This window comes from Seriola aureovittata, chromosome 10 (genome assembly GCF_021018895.1).
Source record: "Seriola aureovittata isolate HTS-2021-v1 ecotype China chromosome 10, ASM2101889v1, whole genome shotgun sequence".
Lineage (NCBI taxonomy): Eukaryota > Metazoa > Chordata > Actinopteri > Carangiformes > Carangidae > Seriola > Seriola aureovittata.
In genome coordinates, this window is record NC_079373.1 from 17,289,633 (window position 1) to 17,307,994 (window position 18,362).

Here is an 18,362-nt window from a genome sequence, read left to right on the forward strand (position 1 = left end):
ACAATTTCTGGTCAGGACTTTCACGATAAAATAGAACAGGATGCAGATTGTGATGCAGATCGTGCATTTTGATCCTACCCAGAAAGATTCCCATATGATTTTCTGGCCAGATCTTCCACCCCTATAGGAGAGGCTTTGATTTGGCCATGCTGCCATAAAGCTCAGCACTGGTTGTCCATCTGGAAGCTTCTCCCATCTCCACACAGACGGAGTACCCGGAATGACCATCAGGATCTTTGTCACCTCTCTTACCAAGGCCCTTCTCCCACAGTAACTCAGTTTGGCCGGGTGGCCAGCTCTAGGAAGAGTCCTGGTTGTTCATAACTCCTTCCATTTAAGAATGATGGAGGCCACTGTGCTCTTGGGAACCTTCAATTCAGCAGAAATGTTTTTATAGCCTTTCCCAGATCTGCGCCTCGACACAATCCTGTCTCTGAGCTCTGCAGGCAGTTCTGGCAGCTGCTCTGATATGCACTCAGCTGTCAGCTGTGAGACTTTATAAAAACAGGTGTGTGCCTTTCCACATCATGTCCAATCAGCTGATTCCCCACAGGTGTGCTCCAATCATGGTGAAGAAAAATCACAAATATGATCAAGAGAAATCACAGGCATCTGAGCTAAATTCTAAGGGTCTGAATTCAGTTTTTTCCTTGATATTTAATTTCCCAAAAATTCAAAAATTCTGTTTTCTGCTTTGTCATTATGGGCTATTGAGCGAAGATTGATGAGGGGAACTGATTTTTTTGATTTTAGAATAAGGCTGCAATGTAACAAATTGTGAAGAAGAAGTGAAAGGGTCTCAATACTTTTAATGCAAGTGTGTATATTCACACATGGCGATGGGTGATTGAATGAAAAAAAAATTGTTTTGTTGGAAAAATCTAATCTAATGTGATATTTCTAAAACAAAATTGTTGCTGTTGAGAATTACGCTATTTGATTTTAACCTTTCACATGAAAAAATACTGTACTAAGCAAAATGTCTTAGACAATGATTAGGTGCACTACTGTATCTTTTTATTGTCATTTCTTCTGACATGCACAGCTCAAATATATATATAAAAAAATGTATTATCTTAATTAAAGTATTAAATAATAATCAAATGATAATTACCCCCTCAAGAATGCATTTATATTAAGGTAAATTAAGATGATTGATGAAACTCTTTATTGTAATGACAAAACCACCATTACAAGATGTCTCCAACACATTTTATTTGACATTTGGCTCTACTTATTGTTTTTTCTTACCATGAATAGCAAACATTCTCTTAGCAGACGCTCTGTAGAGCTGACCTTGACTTCCACTAATGTTACACTGGTATACTGACACATCAATCAAGGAGACATTACAAGCATGTCTCCTTGAACATGTCAACACTGAACACATCTTAAAATCAGAAAATATGTTCAGAGACGGAGAACAGACATCCAGTTCTGCTCTTTTTACTCACGGACTCATTGTACTGATGTAATTCTGGTTTTACTGTAAAGCCACAACAGTTATTGATTATGTAAATCACTCCTTAGTTTCCTGTTGGATTGCGTCAAGACAAAGGGATTATAAGTGTGCGGGAATTAAACTCCCCGATGACTGAATTCACACTTTCAGTCTTAACAGAGACTTCATTTTAGAATACTTCCTGACACTGTATCCTTTTGGTTTTGTGTCTGGTTTGTAGATATCATCAGTGCGCTCTCTATCTCCCTCTAACCTCACATGTTCTCTTGAGCTCCCACTCAATCACAGAGGAGGCCGCGCCGCCTGAACGTCCGGGTTCACAGCCTCAGAATGACCTCTGCGTGGCTCGGTCAGACTCTGAGTGATGCATGCTGACCCTGACCTCAACCACACTCCGTGGACTGACAGCAACATTACGGACAGACCCCTTCATCCCCGCATCCTTGAAGAGTAGTTAGCAGCCATTTTCTGCCCACAGCCTCTCCGAAATGTTCGCAGGGTGAAGAATGATTTTATCAATACCTCTTGTCACCTGCAAGCCCCCACCGCCAACGCGCTGCTCGCTGTGAAACAAGAGGGCTGTCACGTACACAGCTTGTGAAAATTTGCACATGCTAAAAGCACCACACCACTGACACACTCGCACATACACACCTTTGCCTGAAAAGCTTGTATATTTTTTTTTCATTTAGGTTAAACAGGAATCAAAACATTGTGGAAGAAGGACTAAAAACATATCAGATCAATTTTATTTTGATCTGAAATCCTGTTTCTTATAACTCCACTGAGACATTGCCTATATGCATGGATACAGTGGATACTTGCCTTTTACTGTATCGTATGTGTGTGTGTGTGTGTGTTTGTATTTTCAACTGGTGTCAAAATGAACATATCCATACTTGAGTGCGTGTGTGTGTGTGTGTCCGTGTGTACCAGCTCATACAGATGTACGCGTACGCATCCTTGTATGTGTTTTCAAGGCCAGCAGCTGGAGATGAGCTTCTGATTGGGCACTTCTGTCCGATAGAGGCCAATTGAAATTACTGTGGCTCATTTATCAGGAAAATGTGTCCCACCGGGGGTCATCCTCTGACTGAGGGGGAGGCCAATTGCTCTGTGTCTGTGTAGAACTGGCCCGCACCTGAATAACAAGTAGTGATGCCCTGCAGTAATGATACACCATCCTCATCATGCTGTGGTGACACACCACTCTCTCTATAGCAGATACCAGAACGGTGACTCACGAGCAAAGCGTCGTCACCAACAATGACCTCATTCAAAAATAGAGAAAAGATGCAACAGTGAGATACCGTTTGCATAGAGAGGCACTGAGGAAAATAGAATCTGGCAGGTAATCTTTTTCTGATGATGTGACAAAAAAGTTGCTATTCACAACCTGAACTTAACCCAGATGCTGGAAAAAAGTGAAAATGACAAAGTGCTTGAAGCTCAGTTTCAGTCGAAGTATTTCACTCTGACTCTGCTATGCTCTTTTCATTCAGGTTACTGACTGGGAGTTCAAAAAGTCCCCCTCCACTTAGAATGTGTTTTGCTTATTGTTACTTTGAGTAGATGTTTGACCTGACTGTTTTACAAAACAGTTCCTGTTCTTGTTCTTACAAAACCTCTTTAACAGTGTGGATTCAGATGGGAATTTCTTACATTTGGTTCAATAAGAACATTTGCGTGTCCCATTGGAAGCGACTTTTATCATGGAGAAAATGACATACACAGAAATACAAATAACCATTCAGATTAGATTCATATTTTCCAAGATGCAGCAAATAAACTCTGCCCTTATTGTTTGACCCCTTGTCACTGTTGTAATGATGACAGTTGCATAGAGTATTGCAAAACATCATGCAGGCATAAATGTTTTCAGGTTGGCAACTACTGCAAAATCTATCCTTACCGAGTGATGGCAAATTGGGTTGTTACTTCCATTTGCATTCAAATGATTTCATGGATTTTTTTTTTCTAACAATCTTTAAAATCAAAATAAGTTTATAAGGTAAGTAAGGTTTTTAAATGAACACAGTCCAACAAACAGCTGGATGAAGACACCAGTCAGCTTATGGTCTGAGTACAGTGATAATCACATTACATTACAATTATAATCATAACATCCCTGTTTTACACTCTAACTGGAGACCTTTGTTATTCTCCTTTCTCGCTGCCACACCAAGGGCAAAGTTGTGTTGTCACATGTGTTGCCGGGTTTTTAGGGTGGACAAGCGCAAACAACTAAAAAGCGTGTTTCTGAATGCCACTCGATATGCTTTTATACTACGAAGGGAACTGTGAGGTGATAGTGTTAAATATGTGTCGTAGCTCGCTGCACATAAATTAATTTACAGGCAGACCAGCTGAGACAGAGAACAGCTCATTAGATGCGCTTGCATCTTGCTTGCTGTCCTTTTTTTTCTTCTTTTTGTTCCTTCATTGTATATGTTTCCAAGTAGGACGTGTGTTGCTGTTAATAAGCTGAGAAAAAAAACAAAAAAAAAAAACAACCTTTTCTGCTTCCTCCCGTGTCACGAAGAACTCAAAGTCGGCATTAAGAGGATGAAGTAACAGGAAACACAGCACCTGAATCACAGAGATGCACTTAAATGTGTGGACTGCATTTTATATGATGGTAAGACCAATGAGTTTGCAAACAGAAGGAAAGTCAAACTCTTACGGGATTAAAATCATTGATTAATGTGGGTATAATTGAAATCGCCCTATCTGCCCAAGAGAAATAATTCCTTACCAAATTGGGCTTAAGTTATATTTCCTAAATACTTAAAAACCTATACTTTGTATTTTGTCTTTAATTTTATTGCAACACGTTTGGCATTGACTTTGTCTCAGTCCTTTTACCCCCTCATCACAATGACCTACTTACTTTTTCAGTTATTCTGAAATAAAGCTATATTTTATATCAAGACTGTTCTATTTACATTTGATCAGCTGATTTATAAAGACGATAAAGCAAAAAAAAAAAAAAATGCTTTTAACAGGGGCTTCTTCATTTCTAATTTCCTAATAAATTTTCATGCGACAATTGCTTGTTAAATCAGTGTTTGTTAGATGAATCAAATTCATTTCACCATCTTGTTATGGATGAGACAGACAAGCTGTGAGTGGAAGCATGTCAGGCTGTGGGCAGGGGAGCAGCTGTCAGTTTGTCACACTTGGCTAGTTAGTACCAATTCAAAGTACTTGGCTTGTCTGTTTCACTTGGCTGGTTAAAACAAAAGACACTGAAAAAAAACTACACACACTTTATTATACGGTGGCTTCAAATCAGTGCACTGATCTGTTAAGCTGTTGGGAAAAAAGGGGGTACACTCTAGAATTCATACACAACCGCACATAATGGGATTTGAGTGTGTCTTTTTGCATACCGTTTTGAATACATTATATTGTATTTGAAGTGATATAAATGTAACTGTGCATTTTACATACAAAATAAATACATGTGTTGACAGACTTAAAACATGTTTGGCTGTCAGATGAGTTTAAAGCCAACGTTGATACTTGACACAGGTTTGAATTACATAATTGCAGCTAGTAAAACTAGTTAAAACTGGACAGATCTGTACTATATTTTCATTGATTCACCTGCGAAACTCCACTGAGAGTCAGGTAATAGATGCAAACTGGACGGGGCAAAATTTAATAAAAAGAGGAAGAAGACCTCGTCATAATTTTAAGCTATTACATTAAACAGCTCATTTACATTTTGCAGCGGTCAAACAGCTTGCACATGCAGGAAATAATGATAATGAACGGCCCTAAAAGGTTCAGACATTGCTGTTAACGATATTGAAATCCAAATCTGAAATTTGAACCTTATCATATTAGCAAGGTATCAGAAATTTAACATCCCTTATTTAGAGAAGATATCCCCTCTGTGACTCTCACTCAGTGTAATACCTGATCAAATCAAACACAGCAGCTTCTTGCAGTGATTGGTCAGAAACCACACGTAGCGCTTATCAAAATAACAGTTGCAGTACTCTGGCTAATTAATGCATATCATCTGCAGATAATATCCAGCCTGCTAAGCAAGATCACCGGTGTGTTTATGCATGTAGGTGGTTGGCGCAATGTGAATGAGATCAAGAGGTTGTCTGCAGATGAAAGACTCAATTATTCATAGTTTGTGTGTGTGTGTCTGCGTGTGAAAAAAGCTTTACTTATGCTTTGTGTCAGCCACTGATTCCTGTTGTTTTCCACTGCGTATTATTGAAATCGACCAGAAGAAATAATTATGTATGCTGCAGGAGGTCATTTGAAGTAAATTACTATAGGAAAAATGGTAATGTTGCAGGCTTTAAATTAAATTATTATCAAGTGTTATAGAGAAAATAAATAAAGAAAAGACCAATGATCAAAAAGATGAAGTATTATAAACAAAGATAAACAAATAAAAGAGAATTAAAGGTCTCACAAGTTCATTAGCCTCACACAAAAAAATTATTCTAACTCTTTTAGCTGTCAGTAAAGACAACCAATCAGCCACATTTATGCATAATTGTGATGATATTTTCATTTAGATCCTAAGGCTGGCAAGCTGTGTCATCTAGAAGACAAAAAAAAAAAAAAAAGATTTTAATTACAAATATAGAAGCAAAGCAGTTGAGTCATACTGAGTGACACGCTGTTTTCAGCTTCACAACATTAGCAAAACTGTCTCAGCAGATAAACAGCAGGCCCTGACACTGGCTGAAGGAGGGGGTGCTGTGTCCCATCATTACGCTAGTGAAATACTAAAATACAGCTTAAGATAAACAGTGGCTGCAAAATACGACTGTGTGGCCAAAAACAAAAAAAAATTACTATATGATAACTGCAATACAGAGGCCTACCCTCTTCTAATCTGTTCACTGCACTAGTCATGGTGTGTTCTTATGTTTATGCTGCGAGGCTGGAGAGAAGGGAATGAGGAGAAGGCTTATGATGCATGTGGTGGGTATCCCTCCCACACTGGAATCCATAAAGGATTCTGGTTTATATTTGGAGCTGTTGCAAGATTGCTGGCATTATCAAGAAGTGACCTGATTTGATTTATATCTCATTAATCTCTCCCCCTCTCTCTGTCTCTCTCTCTCTCTCCTTCTCTCAAGAATAGCATACATGCCGACCTTCCCTCTGTCACACACGTCATTCACTCCACAATTTCTCATCATCCTTCTCCCTCCATGCCATGCAGTGTGCCAAGCCAAAGCCTCTGTCAGCCACTCTTCACTAAAAAGTTCACAATCAGCGGCCACTCAGGCATTAACTCAGTGAAGAAAGCGTCAGGCGAGTCCCCTCTCACTTTCCTCACCTTTTAAACGAAGCTATGAATGTGTTTTGGAAGGCTGAAGACAGGAAATGTTTGTTGACCGTGGAAAGAGAGGAGAAAGAAATCACTCAGTGCTTCTTGCCAAGCAGTGGCAACACCAGACCTATTTTAGGGGACTTTAGCCCCACTAGAATTTCCTGTAGCCCCACTAAATAATTCATTCTGCCTTTTCTGGCTGATTTATAATGCAAAAAATACGATACGGGCTCCAGAATTACAGTACTCATGAAAAGGGCTGAGCACACTGTGTACACTGGTGAAACCAGCCACAAACTTGCAACTGTGCATTCAGCCATAAAAAATAAAAGAATGGGTATGATGAAACATGGGACTTACACAAGCTAAATGACTTATCTATGTAAAATATTTCCACTGTGAAATTATGGGAGGCTCACAGGGTCAGGGCCTCAGCTGATTAATGCAGATACCATAGAACCATGAGACCGCCTGATTTTACACAGATACATATCTTGAAAGAACTTCAGCTGTATTGCCCTGTATTCTCAAAACTGAAAATATTAATCATCACATGAGAATTTGGCAGGTGAGTCACAGAATATTCAAAGTTGACAGTTTTGTTCATGTTAAAAACAAAAGCGTTTTCTGGGTGTTATTTATTGTTAGATGCAACTGTATGAAGACTGACAAGTGTGATCATTGTACTGAGTGCGTTCATACTCCGGATGACAAGGAGAGCGGAGCAATAGCAGCAGCAGATAAGCTGCTGTATTTATGCAGTATGAGTATCGATTAGTTGTGTCAGGCAAAAAAGACAATTCTCTTGTTTCTGTGGCTGCCAAAGTTGATTCCCGTTGGTTACCTCCGAGTGGTCTGACTGCAGATCCTCAGGGAGGGTTTGTGGGAAAAGGAGTGAAGTGACTGATGTCACTACACCCTGATGTGAGGAGTAATGTTGCACATATGATTCTTTACAGGTACAGGATTAAATGTAGTCTTTAGTTTATTCATAACAGGTCTGTAAAGTAGATAAAACATTCAACTTTGTTACTGCATAATAAAAATGCATTATGAGTTTGGCACCTTTTAAAATGTATCAAGCAGATGACCCATGGACCCTCACCAATCTCACTAATCTTACTGAAATAAGATGCTGCTTGTAAGTGATTATATTAAATACCAGAAAACAAGGTTTGCAGTTGCAGTATGTTTTAAACTTTCTACTCCAATATGTGAGTTAATAGAGTTAAACCCTTTTTTTAAACTCTGAGTGTATAAAATCTCTCTTTATATGCTAATATTCATATTTCACACATGCATACTATTACTGTAGTTTTTTATGCTGATGACACCCAGTTATATATATTTGTATCTGTTAAATCGAAAAAATACAGATGTTCTCAGGTTTGCTGGTATTGAAGTTGTTGAAATTTGGAATACAATACAATAATGAAAAGCCAGAGTAACTTTCGGGAAACTCTTTGCATCTTTTGATGGGATGTGTAGAAGATTACGCTTTTTTTTTTTTTTTTTTGTCATCTAAGATAGTTCACTACAAAACAGCTGTACATAGTTGTATGTAGCCATGTACAGAGTTTCTCTGGTACGACTGGCTTCAGTGTGAATTATTTCCATTTGACAAACCAAAAATGAATTCAGAAATGTTGCAGATCTTGCTCTTCAATTGTCTGCCGTCCTGCTAATCTGGGCCATGCTTTAGTTCTCTCTACCAGACAAAGAGACAGCTGGCAGTTGATAATCTGTTAGGACAAAAGTTTAAAAATGCATTCTTTTCTTAATCTCATTTTCCTTATCTCTTTTCATCTAATTCCTTCACTGCACCACGTAAATCCAATTTTGCTGCTTCCTTTGTCAGCATCAGAACGTATTGTTTTGCTTTGTAAATCAACTTCATCTTTTCTGCTGCCATAATTTGGATTCTGTTCTGTTGACTCATTGTTTATGTCTTTTGGAGGTTTGATCTGTTGAAAAGGAGGATAAGTAAATAGTGGAATAAGAAACAGGGATTCCTTATCCGCAGGCTAGTTATTCACAGACTGTTCAGCATATTTTCTAGTTGGTCATGTAATTGTTAGAACTTCACCTTGAAAAGCATCGTCTGAATAATAAGTGCTTACTATAAATACTCATCTTTATTAAAAGTTATTTCTGACAGGGTCAGTTGAACATGGAAGCATAAAAACTCAGACTGTACCACAGTTAATTGTTTTGTGCAAAGGTTTTAATTCCTAACAAATTAAAGCCGCCATAATGGAATGTGATTTTCAGCCTGGTGTGATCCCTGTCACATTTGCCTGTTGCCCTGCATGAAAACACACACTTTCTCCACCCTCAGGCTTTGGCTGCTTGGAATTTGAATTTTGTAATTGAAGAATTAATGGACTCAGTAATCAAGCAATTAATCAGTAGTTACTGTAATAGCCTGACATTCTGAAGTGAAGAGCTTTTTGTTGCAGATTAGTCTGTGTTGAACATATTGTATAGAAGCAGGAAGTACTGTAATCCCACAACAGCATTCTTGTAGCTGATTTATGCTATTCTGCTCAGGAACCAGCTGCCATGTTAATGCTGTTACACTGCAAATGTGAGGCTGCATTTTTATTTTTTTATTTTTTTGTTTTGTTTTGTTTTGTGCATGTGTCAGCACATTGCCCTATATTATTTCTCAAGTGTTTCCATAATTCGTCTTTGAGCTGTCCTATGTTCACTGATGTCTTCATTCGCACTATTTTACACTTCCACATTGAAAAAAAAAAAGAACACTGATCTATTTACAGCAATCGTTTTCCTTTTAAAAAGTCAAACATTAAGTGTTCTAAACTCACCGTGTCACTAACAGCTGACTCAAAGACTACGAATAACAATGTTTATTTTTGATTACCTTATTTAAATATAAAATATAATAAATATTTATATAAAAATAATACGTTTTATCATCAAACACATCCCAGGAGAACCATTGTCTCTCAGAGCTGATAAGATAACTCTGTTTATGATAAAAACTTATGTGTGTGACAGCCATAGTTCTCCTGGTGACAAACTTGGGGATTTACTGTGGCTATCTGTAGCTTAACTGCACCTGCGGCTCGGTAGATCAGGGCTCATCATTGTCATTTCACCACAGGTTGTAAATCTTGCACTTTCTGTGTGAAGTTCACATTTTTTTTCATTTTTCACATTGATTTTCTGAACGTGCTGCAGTTTCCACCCACATTCAAAAACATTCAGGTCAGAGAGATTAGAGACTCTAAATGTTTCTCTTTATCTGTGTTAGCTCCGTGACTCACTTCCGACCTGCCCAGTGTTTCCCTGTCTTTCACTGAGACAGTGAAAAAACGAATGTCTACCAATTAACTTTTACATGAACAAAGCTCCGTCAAGACCGTCATAGCCCTATTCAAGTAGTAATGATATACCTGTCTCAGCATTCACATACCTCAATGACTACTGGTATTAGTTAGTAACCACCGCAGCTATAATCTAGTTGTAACAATAATTTGTCACTCAGGGGTGTCATACCCTAACACTAAAACTAAGATAATTAGCACATTTGTAGTGTAACACGTTACTTCTTCATGAATTCAATTCCACAAGAGGCCGGCTTTTTGATATTTAATATTTAAAACCTTCTATAAATTTATTCAAGAAACAATTTTTTCTCAGCTGTCTCTATAAAACTCTTTTAATTTAATATGAAGCTCCATCTCAGTGGTATGATGTTCACTAGTAGTGATTTATGACTGATAAAGATAGCTGTGCTGTCTTTATGAGTTCAATTATTGTAAAAGCATCATTGCTTTTAAGAGCGTTCCTATAAGGGCGTTTTGCTTTTTAAGGGAAATTTGTGAAAGTTTTTTTTTTTTTTTTTAGTTCCACAAGTTGTTTTGTCACTTGCTGCTGTCTCATGTTCCTGCTTTACTGTACAATGGCACCGTCTTTAACCGTTAATCACTGTGCAACCATGAAAAGATGAAGAACTTTGAGGAAAACTCGGGATAATGAGTAGATAACAAGATTTAAACATACACTGCATCGCCTAAATAAACATGCGTCATTCATTCACATATCGCTGCCATAGCGTCATCTCTCTTCCACACAGTAAGTCTTAATCAAAGAATACATTGTTTGTATTTCCACAGTTTCCTCTGGCGTGACACATAAAGAGCTGCACAAACAAACTCCCCGGTCCCATTTTAGTTTGCTTGTTTGACATTCCAGTCGCATGCGTGCCTTTGAGGAACTGTGAGTTGTAATCAGACGTTTCCAGATATCTTGACTCGATCGAAGGACTGGTGGGTGGCGAGCTTCATTATTATTTATGCCCCCCCCCCCCCCGTCTCAAATATAAATCACACGACACAGCAGTCATAGCTGCTTTTCTTCCCTCCCTTCCTCCTCCTGCAGAGATACAGCACAGAGGTTGGCGGCTTCATTGTGATTTTGTTTTATGTGACTGAGATTGAGAGTGCGAGGACAGTGCACCCAGAAACAGAATGGGATATAAGGCACTCCATCAAGGTTGCAAGTTTGTGTGTATGGGTGTGTGTGTGTGTGTGATTATCAGTGGCTACAACAGATCCGCAAGAATATTATTCAGTAAAAAGCTTCTGAGTTTTGGGGAATTTGAATTTGCTAGGTTTTCATAGTTTTATATACCATTGATTTATATCAGTGATAATTTTTAGATTCTTAAACATGCAGGAGACAAATGCATCCAATTATTTAATGTATCTCTTCTCTCTTTTGTGTCTCATTTCATTCCAGTGGGCCCAAATCCTCTTTCCAAAGAGTGGAAGACCAGTCAGCGAATTATGAATGTTAAACAAGATGACCTCCTCTCAGCAGCAGCAGATGATGCGAGGTCCTAGGTGGAACCGGGCCTTGTCCGACCCTTTGTTTGTGCTGCTTCTGGCCCTCCAGCTGCTGGTGGTGGCAGGGCTGGTACGTGCTCAGACGTGCCCCTCTGTCTGCTCCTGTAGTAACCAGTTCAGCAAAGTCATCTGCACCCGCCGAGGCCTGCGGGATGTCCCTGATGGCATCTCTACCAACACTCGCTACCTGAATCTGCAAGAGAATCTCATTCAGGTCATAAAGGTGGACAGCTTCAAGCACCTAAGACATCTGGAGATCCTGCAGCTGAGCAAAAACCACATACGCAAAATTGAGCTGGGGGCCTTCAATGGACTGGCCAGCCTCAATACCTTGGAGCTTTTTGATAACCGCCTCACCACCATCCCGAACGGCGCATTTGAGTACCTGTCCAAACTAAAGGAGCTTTGGTTGAGGAATAACCCCATAGAGAGTATTCCCTCCTATGCTTTCAACAGAGTGCCCTCATTACGGCGGTTGGACCTTGGGGAGCTCAAACGGCTCTCCTACATATCTGAGGGGGCCTTTGAAGGGCTGAGCAATCTGCGCTACTTAAATCTGGGAATGTGCAATCTGAAGGAAATTCCCAACCTAATTCCCCTGGTGAAGCTGGATGAACTGGAGATGTCGGGGAACCAGCTCACTGTCATCCGTCCTGGCTCTTTTAAAGGGCTCATCCATTTGCAAAAGCTATGGATGATGCATGCCCAGATCCAGACCATAGAAAGGAACTCCTTTGATGACCTGCAGTCACTAGTGGAGCTCAATCTAGCCCACAACAACCTTACCCTCTTGCCCCATGATCTCTTCACTCCTTTACATCACCTGGAGAGGGTGCACTTGCACCACAACCCATGGAATTGTAACTGTGACATCCTCTGGCTAAGCTGGTGGCTTAAGGAGATGGTACCAGCAAACACCAGCTGCTGTGCCCGCTGCAGCTCACCTCCCCACCATAAGGGACGATACATTGGCGAGCTGGACCAGAACTACTTTCACTGTTATGCTCCTGTTATTGTGGAGCCTCCCGCAGACCTAAATGTGACAGAGGGAAGCGCTGCAGAGTTGAAATGCAGAGCCAGCTCTTTGACCTCAGTAAGCTGGATTACACCCAATGGTTCCATCATGACACACGGTGCGTACAAGGTCAGAATCTCTGTGCTGAATGACGGCACTCTGAACTTCACTAATGTTACCATGCAGGACACAGGCACATATACGTGTATGGTCAGTAATTCCGCAGGTAACACGACAGCATCTGCCACACTCAATGTGTCCTCTACAGAGAACAGCAGCTTCAGCTACTTCACCACAGTGACAGTGGAAACCATAGAAACGCCACATAATGAAGGCTTCACCACGACTGTGCAACAGAAGGTGGGCCCCACCCCCTCTTCTGGATCATGGGAGTCTGTTTCACCCACCTCTACAACTACCACCACATTTCGGACCCCGCTGTCCACCCGTACCACAGAGAAGACTTACACGATCCCTGTCACGGAGCTGGGCGGGGAGGGCTCACTAAACGGCCTGGATGAGGTGATGAAGACGACCAAGATCATCATCGGCTGCTTTGTTGCAATCACACTCATGGCAGCCGTCATGCTGATTATCTTCTACAAGATGCGCAAACAGCACCACCAGCAGAACCACCACGCACCCACACGTACTATTGAGATCATTAATGTGGACGAGGACTGTGTAACAGGAGGCCCGGGCATGGAGGGCCACCTGACTCTGCCTCCTCTTGAGCATGAGCACCTCAACCACTATAACACCTATAAGACTGCGTACAACCATGCCTCCACTATCAACTCCATACACAGCTCAGCGCACGAACCTTTGTTAATCCGGGCCAGCTCAAAAGACAATGTACAAGAGACCCAAATCTAAAACTTTTTTTTCTTTTTTTTCAAAATGAGACATAATAAAACTGATGGAATTACATAAAGACATTACTGACAGGACATTACTGATAACTGGTTGTGAGGACTGTGGCTCAAACATGGAGAAATAGACTCATGTGTTTGGCAAATCGATGGCTGGTGATGTTAATTCAGTGACTTTGGGAATTAGGGTATGTCTACTGTTTCAAAAAGTGTCTTTACAAAACAGAAGTTATTTATTTAAGAAAAAAACTATTGTGGTTAAATCAAGAAAAACTGTATTCTGCAATTATTTTTTCAGCACTTAATTCATGTTTTTTTTTTCTTCCTCTCATTTCATGGGATTGGTTTACTAATATGCTTTCAAACTCTGTTTGAAGATCTGTCGAAGAAAAACTCTTGAAGCAAATTATTGTTTGTTCTTTTTTTTTTTTTTCTTTTTTGGTAAACTGCGACTTTGGACCAGATGAGATAGTAACCTCGTGTTCCCCATGTAACAAAGGAATCTAGAGCACATTAGTGAGTTTATCCAGCTGTGGATCAAGTGATGAAATCTTTGTGATCATCTGTAACTGGTATGAATTAAACGCACGTTCATTATTTTTTACAGTGATTGACAGAACTGTCAGTGATGAAATTTGTTCATGCTTCACTGTTTAATTAGATCTGTCACATACATATTAGACATTCTGCTCTGTTATCAATAGACTGAGGATCCTAAATGAAGGAAATATGCCCTGCGTTCTGCTATTGTAAAAGTCAAGGCTCACTATTAGAAGTACATTCTAGTTAAATTAAATTCTATAGATTGACTATGAGAGTCTTTGTGTTCCTAATGTATATGCAAAATACAATTTTACCCCTGACCTCCACTTGTTTTGACTCAAAGCCCAAGCTTCTCAGAGACATGATTATTATACAGAGAAAGTCAATATTTGCATTAAGAGCAATACTGATCTCTGAAGGTCATGATACAGGAGCAGCATTAATGGGTACGTTAGAATTAACATAATCCAAATCAAAAGTCATGAAAAAAAAGGAAGATGATCTTAAATTCTGGTAAAGGTCCACTGCGTCCAAATGAAATGTTTCCAATGTAGGATGGTCTCACCTTTACCTTACGGTGCTTAGTTCTGCTGCATATGAAGATGATTGCTTTGAAGCCACCTTTTTCATGCTGGACCCCTTACCTCATCTGCATTACTGCAGGATAGAGTTCTGATCAGAAGCAGACTGATGAGCTGAAGAAAGAGCGTAAACCCTTTATACAGCTGTCTGAGCACATTGCCTGTCATCTGTGGGCCACATTTCCACATGGGCAGTGCCTGGCAGTCCCAGATTCACACCCTGCCCCCTGCCAACCATAGGACTTGGCCCTGAGCGAGAGGGCTTATGCTGCAAGAGGCTTTAGGGGTGAATGTGTGGGATCGGGCATCAACCAGATGTTTGGGTTGCACCTGTCTCTCTCCCCCTCCCTTAGCGACAACACAATTTCCATTTTAATTGATGTGCCCATGGGCTTTGGATGGAAACAGCTCTGCAGGCGCCCATACCCTGGAAAGCATTTCAAAGTCCTCACAATGAAAAATGGTGCCAGGCACCAGACACGAGGAGGTTAGACAGACATTTGTCACATGCTCCTGGTTTAGTTTTAACAAATAAGAGCAGCTTTTGTTCCCCTAACAGCGACACATACAAAAAAAAAGGCTCAGGCTATTGTCATGCTTCATTCAGTTTTGTTTTTATAATACATTAAGGTGTTACAGTAAGGAATTATACAGAGGAGAATACCTCATAGAAACAACTGTTACATAAGATAGTGACATGTACTTTCTGTGGAGTCACCATGCACAGTGCTGTGCCTGTCCCTGAAAACTGGAAGTGGTACTCCACACAAACACTCGGAGGAAGTTGTGAGTTTCCAACATTCATCCTCTATGGGCTTGAAAGGTTGGATTAATGGTGGTTACACTTTGATTTCAGTGGTGGAAATGTTTGTTTTCAACCCATCCACATAAACTTTGCAAACTACTGCTGCATAATCAACATCTCTGCTCCATTTGTATGCTCACTTTTTTTCACGCTTATACATTTCACCAAAAATATTTCCACCTCAATACTCACAGTACTGTCAATCTGAGGAGCTTTGATGTCCATGGGTCCATGCTTATGACAGTGCCCTCTTCCTGCTTTTCCATTGGACAAAGTCACTCTAAATTATACTGCTTAACCTCACTGAGCTACGTTTGACAAGAGTTCATGGTCGCATATCGGAAAATAAAGAAGAATTAACAAAAACGCCATCAGGTAGTCATAAACCTTTTTTAAACACCTTTAAAGCCTATATTTGGTGAGTGCTTTCTACTCAGACAGACAGGTTTCAACCTAACGGACAGAGAGGCTACTTCCCATAGTTTATTGTTTCAGCATATTTCAAGTAGTAGTGAGAATTAATGAGGAACAGTACCAGTTCATCCTACAGCCTCATGTCTAGGATGTGAGAAGAGAATGAAATTAAACAACAAGATAATAATCTAAAGCCTTTTTCCCACAGGACTAGTATTACCTGGGGTCCTCCTGTGATATGTAATACAATAATTGCATAGATTATATATGTTAATAATCCATGTCTGCAAACTGTTCTCTGAAAAGCTCTGCAGAAAATTACTTTCCATATCTCGCCTAATACAGAGGTCATTTCATAATATTAGTTCTATGTGCACTATTTTATTTTTTATTTTTTTTCTGACTCTTACTCCACTTCCAGGGTAAGAATTATGGAGGCTGTAGTGGAAACTATCAATGGGAGCTTTCAAACCTTTTGCGGTGCAAATTGTAGTGCTACTGTTTCTACTCTGCCTGGAAACCCATTGTATGTTTCAAAATAGTTTGATAATCAAGATCAGTGAATTTAAATGTAACACAAGACTTTATTTATTCACTTTGAATGTGCTGCGCACAACACAGATGTTTTTACCTTTACTTCCTAAATAACATGAGGTCCCCAGGTGATCTTAGTCCAGACCCGAAGAGATAACTGATTCAGCCACATCATGTTATTTGTTTTGTTTTTTTCTGTGGAGTTTGGCACATTTGTAAACCATAGAATGACCTGAATGTGTGTCATTTAGTATGTGTTTGAATTCCTAGTGGTGGGATGTGGATCACAATTCTACTCAGCTGACATAAGAGAGTGTAACCATCTTCCCCTTTTGCCTTTAGTTGGAGGTAAATCGTCTGAAAATTTAAATGGTAAATTTGTTGCATTTTAGTCGAGCTGTCTCATGTATGTAAGATATCTAAATATTTTTGGTCAATATTCTTTTTTTTCACATTCTTTTCTTTTTTTCTGAGAGGGAATGCTGTTCTAGTGGTAGATTTATATAAAAATACATTTTGAGAATAAAACAAAACAAAAACAAAAATTTTTAAATTTTGATTTTACATGTGCCAACAACCTGTTCTAAAAGTGAAAAAGAGAAACATGCTGTAAAAGAATAAGAGATTGATTTTCATGTAAGCATTCTTTCATGACCTTTAAAAGATATGGAGATCGATTATAGAGACCAGAGTTTGTAGTTCATACACAAAATATGGTTAAAAATAAACTATTGTTGTTTTTCTGTATTGTCTGATTCTTGTTTTCAGTTTAACAGGATAACATTGAACGGCTCATATAAAAATCAAAAAACCAAAGCTTTCTTTTCACCAACTTTCACACACTTTCGCCACCATTAATTATCTACAAAGCCGATATTTATGAAAGCCTTTTGAACCTTTAAATTATACTTTTACCTGACCATTAATTTTGCTACAAATATCATGACAAAATAATGACTGTTACTATTTTCATCATCAAAATTAAAATAAATAATGATAAAAAAAAAACTTTTTTATATACCATTTCTTTTAATACATAGCTATCCTGCTTTAAAACAGCATCCATATGAAATGTAGATTCATTATAACAATGTAATCATAATGCCTTTTTAAGATGATTATAACTGTACAATCGGTAGCATTGCTCCATGGAATCAGTATAAAACCAGAATCAGTTCAGCAAGCAGAATGAAATCACAGGCATTTGTCTTTGTAGCACTGCTGCAGGGACGAGCTGACATGCATAACTGTGCAGGACTTTACACGGCTGAATATACATAACACCACACACCAGCACATGCAGAACATTCACTGTAGTATTCTGTCATATTCTTAACTTATTAACCAATAAGTTAAAATGACTTGTCTCTACATTAAACAGTGCTTTGACTGCTTTACAACCTTACAACAGAAGTGATAATGACAGTAATTAGTATTATACTTTGAGTATGTGTGTGCTGTCCATCAAGTTTTATTCAACGCTAAAAACAATTACTTGAAATGTTCATTAAATTAAAAAAAAGTATGTTGGGAAGCAGAAAGAAATCAGGAATGAGTAATGATGTGACATAAATAACACTGACAATAAAGTGAAACAACTTTTTACATGTAGACCTTTGGTTTGAGGATTTATTATAAATGCATTCTGAATGTGTGTATCTATACATAGTTAAAATCATCACTGATCCCTTTAATCAATCTATAACTCTCTAACTCTAACTCAAACCACACATAATGACTTTATTGTTATGCATTTGTCATTGTCAAACTGCATATTGCTGTCTGTTGCTTATTATCCAGCAAAAGCCAGTCATTGTATTATTTTGTTGGCTTGTTGAGAGCTAATAAAACTGTAGAACATTGTGTGATTGGGATCTTATCCTGAGCAGATTTCAGCACAAGCTAAACAAGAAGAGTGAACTTTCTCCATCATTAGCATTCATGAGCT

General features: G+C 39.0%; 1 protein-coding gene across 4 annotated transcripts in view; it reads left to right on the forward strand.

Moving 5' to 3' along the window:
• lrrc4ca (leucine rich repeat containing 4C, genome duplicate a) overlaps nt 1-17,159 on the forward strand; it is a 217,512-nt gene extending 200,353 nt beyond the window's left edge. For all 4 annotated transcript variants that reach the window (XM_056387207.1, XM_056387209.1, XM_056387208.1 and 1 more), the window contains one exon: nt 11,544-17,159. In XM_056387207.1, coding sequence (XP_056243182.1) covers nt 11,595-13,541 — 1,947 coding nt within the window. In that variant the 5' untranslated portion in view covers nt 11,544-11,594 and the 3' untranslated portion in view covers nt 13,542-17,159. The remainder of the gene's footprint in view (nt 1-11,543) is intronic.
• Nucleotides 17,160-18,362: the final 1,203 nt, after the last annotated feature.